The 5,789-nt window shown below is 56.9% G+C and overlaps 2 protein-coding genes across 2 annotated transcripts in view; one reads left to right on the top strand and one right to left on the bottom strand.

Moving 5' to 3' along the window:
- Positions 1-1,662: 1,662 nt before the first annotated feature.
- On the top strand, positions 1,663-2,079 carry EMIHUDRAFT_235536 (hypothetical protein; the record flags this gene model as incomplete). The annotated part of the gene is made up of 1 exon (XM_005779929.1): positions 1,663-2,079. One exon carries the CDS (start codon positions 1,663-1,665, stop codon positions 2,077-2,079), a length of 417 nt encoding a protein of 138 aa, XP_005779986.1.
- A 2,244-nt stretch (positions 2,080-4,323) lies between these two features.
- Positions 4,324-5,789, bottom strand: part of EMIHUDRAFT_114511 (hypothetical protein) — a gene marked incomplete at both ends in the record, with an annotated part of 21,497 nt that continues 20,031 nt past the window's right edge. Inside the window, one exon of the mRNA XM_005779928.1 lies at positions 4,324-4,411. Within this exon, the coding sequence (XP_005779985.1) occupies positions 4,324-4,411 (88 nt within the window). The remainder of the gene's footprint in view (positions 4,412-5,789) is intronic.

The raw sequence follows: 5,789 nt of genomic DNA, 5'->3' as shown, positions 1-5,789 counted from the left end.
GCTACTCTGTACTGCATGCAACTCAGCAGTGGTCGCAAGCGTCGCAAAGGGCAGGGAGGCAGCCTCGCGCGCTGTCGAACGCCCCCCCGGCCCAGACAGAGGCATCACAATCATGCTCTGGCCAGCGTCTGGTGGCTCGGCATTGCGCAACACACGCCGCAATCAGCCTGAGAGCAGATGATGGGGTGGGCGCGGGTGGACGAGAGTGGAGCCGAGTTGGGTGGGAGAGGGAGCACGCACGTGCAGCGGTGCCGAGAGTGGGTTGAGATGGCACCGCCTGCGGCCGCCCGGGCGACGGCTTGCGCAGGTATGTTGTTCATGTCCTTATCCGCCGCCGCTTGGCTGCAGCAGCCAATGACGCCGCCTTTGCGAAGCGGCGTCTGGACGCGCTTGGCGGTTGACGCCGGCCCGCCACTGCGCCTCGTGCGCGTCCACCTCCGTCGAGGTCGACGCGTCGAGATCGGAGCGCATCACCGAGATGCCAGAGCCCGCCTTCGCCGACATGATTCCCCGCCCGGATAGCTCGGTGAGTGTGCCGTCGCCCGAAACGGAAAACCGGACACGGGAAAATATAAGGTAAGACAAGGTCGTGATTTTTTTGTGCTCTCTCGAGGTTCTCGAGGTGCATATCCTTTGGCCGCGCTGGGTAGCGAGGATTGGTGTAACCCGAGCCACGGAGGCGTGTTTTCTGACGGCCGACCGTCAGTGCACGGAGTTGCCCCTCCTCTGACTGCCCCGGCTAGTTCCCGAGTTTCGCGGGAGTGACCCCAAGCGTCAAACCCGAGACCTAGCGCGGGTTTGTTGGAGGGGGGCTCGCTGCAGGGAAGGGCTGTGTAAGAAGCCGATCCTTTTGTGCTGCTAACCACAGTGTGTGTGTGTGTGTGTGTGAAGCCAACAAGGTCTCTTCGCTCTCTTCAGGCCTGAGGCGCCCGTGTGAGCAACGGCCGACGCCGACACCTACGCCAGGGAAGACAAGGGCGTCGAAGTGCAGCTGCTGCTGTTCGAATCGTTCGGCGGGTTCGGAAAGGGGGTCCGTGAGATCCTCCGGAAGGCGGCGGACGTGCTACAGAACAAGCTGACGCGGGCCCAGTACCTCGATGAGGTGACTTGGACCACCAAGAGCTGGCTGGGGCTGCAGAAGCAGCGCATCTCAGTCGTTCTTCACACGGCCATCGCAGAGCAGGTCGTGAATGAGCTTGCCTGTGGCGGGGGTGGGCGGGTGCACGGAGCTAAGTGCCTCGCCACCCTCGCAGGAGTCGCTTAGGCGGCTCCCGTGGTGTACCTGTGTTAGTGCCAGTGCGCGCCAGTCCCGTGCCCAGTGTTGTGCGAGGGAGTTTTGTTGTAAGATTCTTTTCCGGTCGACAGTACCAACTGGACATCGCTGTGGTTCAATCAATCGGTTCTTGTTTTTAAAACTCCGCTTCTCCGTCTCTATGTTCTTTTTTTGAGAGCGCCTTCGTTGTTAATAGTACAAACCCAATGGTCCCTTGCGAGCGGTCCTTCGTAAAGAAAGAAAGAAAGAAAACACACAAGACCGTTGCAGTCGCACACACGCACAACACCTATTTTTTTTCGCATGCGCCGAGGCGAGCAGCGCTCTCGCAGCAACTCGAAGCTTTTCCCGGTCGACTCTACCAACTGACATCGCGCTAACTAGTCGCGATGTCAAACTCCGACGGCCTCGACTGGACCGCCCGGGCGGCCGACGGCGCGGTGCGCGGTCTCGGCCTGGGGTTTCTGTGGGCGGTGTGGCATGCGCGGCAGGAGGTTCAGCGCGTGCCTCGAATCGCCGCGCCGGCCGCGCTTGCGCAGCTGTTCGGTTCGTCGGTGTTGGGGTTCGGTGCACTGCTTTGCGGCTACTCAGGGCTCTTCTCACTCGCCGAACCCCACGCTGGGAAGCTGCCGGCAGCGGGCATCGCCGGCGCCAGCGTTGGGCTTGTGATCGGTGCATATGTCTGGCCGGCGCAGAGCTGGCAGCTGATCGGCTGGCAGACCGCCGGCTTCTCGGCTCTGTGTGCCGCGTGCCAACTGTTCACACTGCCGCCGCCCGACATGGACGGCCATAGGCCACGGCGTTGACTTTCGCTGTGTGTCTTCAATAGATGTTATGGTGAGTTTGTGATGTGTTGTGAGACTGAGAGAGAGAGAGAGGCCGCATCGCGCACATATGCACCGCCACCCCGGGAATGCGAATCATCTCCGCCTTCCGTACGTACGAAGATTAGAAAAATGAGCGCACACGCACACGAATGGCGAAACAACGGGATGTCACGCCCACTGTCCCCTCCCCGAGAACCGAGAGCCGTGGCAGACCAGGCCCCTAAGCCCTATAGACCGGCTATATCTCTACGGACAACGTGCGGTCGCGAGGCGGCTCAAGATCGTCGCCCCTGTGCCCACTGCAGTCCACATTTTTTTTTTTCCCGCAGCAGCGGAGGAACGACACAGCTCATGGCGCCCAGTCGCAGAAGCGCTGACGAGGATGCTCGAAGGGGGCGTCGATATAAATGGCCAAAACGTAAGACCGGAAGGGATCCAGATTACCGACCCAGAAGACGGGTCGCTACTCGCAGAGCTAGTAGCGTCCCTATTCGCAGATGACACCCAGGCACTACTCAAAAACTACGACCAAGTAGACAAGCTCTGGATAATACTGCAGATATATGAGGAAGCCACCGGAATGAGAGCCAATCCGAACAAGTTCGAAGGTATACGACTAGGGCCGCTGAAGCATCAAGGGCCGCCATCACTACAGGGGAGGAGCAGACTCATCAAATGGCTGGAGAGAGGGAGCTACACCAAGATACTAGGAATACCCTACTACCTAGAAGAAACCCAAGAAGAATCAAATAAGTTCTGGGAAGAGCTCTACACCAAAATCAAGGTCTCAATGGCGAGCCTAAGAGGACTCAAAGACATGAAGATCACAGGAAGGGCACTCGTCGCCAATTTTAAAATCTTTTCTCGTCCCAGATACTGGGCGTTCACGATGGACCCCCCTGGGTGGTTCAACGAACAGCTCATCACTGACGTAAACCACCTCATGTGGGACAAGCACCCTGCGCTTGACCCGGAAGAGGAAGGATCGTACGAAGACCTAGACAGAGCCCCGTGGATTAAGAACCCACACGCCCCGAGGAGACTAGAGTGGAGCGCTGGCGGGGGCACCCCCCCCAAACACGAGCTCATAGGCCTAGGAGTCGCCCTCTGCGACTGGGAACAACACGTCAAGGCCATACGAATAAAAGCACTCCTCAGGTACCTTGATGCAAGCAGGGGCCAGTACAAAACTCTCCTCGACTTGTGGCTCGCTAGAGCGGAAATAGGCAGATCCTCAGTACTAACCTCCTGCAAAGCTCATGACCTCACCAAGTGCCTCGACCCGGGGGAACAACGGAGGGACACCCCCTCCAAGCTGCCGACCTTCTGGGTCAAAGCCATAGAAGACATGAGAGAGCTCCGACTCAAATATCTAGGGTCTGACAACCCGCTCGAGGCACGCTCCACGCCGATATTTAACAACCCTACCCTTCACCTCCCCCCCTCCATAACAAAATTCCACAACCTATTCAATACAGCCCAATTACTCACAGTCACTAACTACTTCACACCAGACGACACCGCGTACTTCGCCACCTCCATCGACCCATACATTAATTGCCGCTACCCCAGATCGACAGACGAACAGATAATCGTCCCGCTGAGAGGAGGCCACTGGCATACCACAGATCGAGCGAAGGTGCACTACGCCTGGCACGAGCTAGGAATAATTCTCAACAAAAGGGGGCTCAACCCCGCGCACAGGAAGGCCAACCTCCTAAGAAGGGAAATCTGGCACGGCTACGACCGAAGCCTGCAAATGCTACAAAGACCGCCAGTAGCGGCCAAGCTCAGAATCTTTTCCACTAATGTCAAGCTAGAGCTCAAAGTCAAAATATTGAACCTACGAGACGGCCCAATAGTCACAAACAAAGGCACTCAGCCTCGACAAACAACAACGGGCCCATCCCCATCACCAAAAGAAAAATTTGAACCAATACGAGTATACGCCTACCTGGACAGAGACGACACAGTAGAAAACAACCACAAGTACTTGGTGCGAACCCTCAAAAAGAAAGCTGGTCAATGGTACGAGGAATACTGGCTAGCAGAACAAGACGCCAAAGGAATGGTCCACCCAGGAACGAAAATAACTAAGGACGAATTCCTAAGACACAACCCACTACCAGCCCTACAGTGGGCGCAAGGCTACAAAGAGAGCGAGGAGGTGGCCTGGCCACACCCGGAGACATACACATTCGACGGGATCGACAAACCACTCGATCAGATAAGCGTCGGCGACATCACAAAGTATCTGAGCAGAAAGGGCATGACCCAACCCAGGATCCTCAGAAACTGGGAGAAGGACTTCCTACGGAACCCAGGGTGGATAAGAGAGGGAGGAAAAGACTCCAGGGCACGAGTGCAGCGACCCGACCGACCGCACGACAGCTCGTCAAGATTCCGCCTCAGAGTGGAGACAAGCAACAAAATAGTCTACCCTCAAGAATGGATTAACGCTGCGAGAGCGATACACAGCACTCTCGTCCCGCCTACAATTACCGACAACTATAGTAGACATATTCTCAACAGGAGGCTGGTCCTCCGGAAACAGCTCAAGGCGTACGGACTAGACACCACAACACACACGAGGTGCAGGCTCTGTAACAGAACCTCTGAAACGCTGAGACACCTCGACGTGTGCCCGGTCGTCCGGGCGGTCTTTGCACAAGGAGAGTCACTGAGCATACCTCCGCCGAGACTACTCACCATCATCGGAACCTCGGCAGACACGCCTGAGGTCCACAACGCACTTCATCTACACATGTGGAACCAAATAATAGTCTCCTTCTACGAAGAAGAAAAAATCAAACCCGAACAAACCTGGAAGGCGGTCTTGAACCTATTAGTGAGAAACATGCAAGCGTACTCGGGGGAGGCCAGAACTAGGCTCCGACGAATAAGACGCAAGAGCGACCGAGTCAGCGATTCGACCATGAAAGAAATAAGCGACAAAGTAGAACCCATGGGGACGATTGATTACTACGGCAGACTACGACTGAGCAGGCGAGTGAATGAAGAACTAAGGAGAGTGGGACTCGACCACCTCACCACAGAAGAGGCGACGACTCACGCACGAGAGATCAAGTTTGTCAAGGCCTCACAAGCTAGCACAACAAACACCTAAAGACTTAAAGGCATCACACTACAAGGAACGCGGCTGAGCTGACTCCCTGTAGGGGGCGCCTCGGTGAACCAGGGACTAGGATCTCGCGCAGACGACACAGGGCGTGCTGCGCCCCGCGCGATCCCTGGCGCAGAGGAGGCTGAGCTGCCGAACTTAGGATGCCTGCAAAGGCTGGCGAAAGCCAGCGAGACACGCCCACAACTCATATCCACTACAACAAGCCATTATGCCCCAATAGGCCCCACCACCCCACCCCTAGGCAATGTAGCGCACATGTCTAGTCCGGAGAGGACGGGGGGGGGGGGGGGTAGGGGATAGCACTGTGCCGAGTATTTTGGATTAAAGCAAAATTTTTTTTTCAGCCACTTAGAGCACACACCACACAGTGACCCCGCGCCCCCCCGGCCCCCGCCCCGCCTAGGTGGGAAGGATATGAGGAGATGGAACAGCCCGAGGGAGAAGCGAACGAAAACACGTATGCGAGGGTGAAGTTGTGCACACCACGCTGCCCGGCGTTTCTCACTTTCCGGGACAGCCCCGCCCTTGTGAGGCAGGAAAGTGG

This window comes from Emiliania huxleyi (genome assembly GCF_000372725.1).
Source record: "Emiliania huxleyi CCMP1516 unplaced genomic scaffold EMIHUscaffold_222, whole genome shotgun sequence".
NCBI classification, from domain to species: domain Eukaryota; phylum Haptophyta; order Isochrysidales; family Noelaerhabdaceae; genus Emiliania; species Emiliania huxleyi.
The sequence above is the reverse complement of the archived record's forward strand: the minus strand, read 5'-3'. Positions and strand labels throughout refer to the sequence as shown.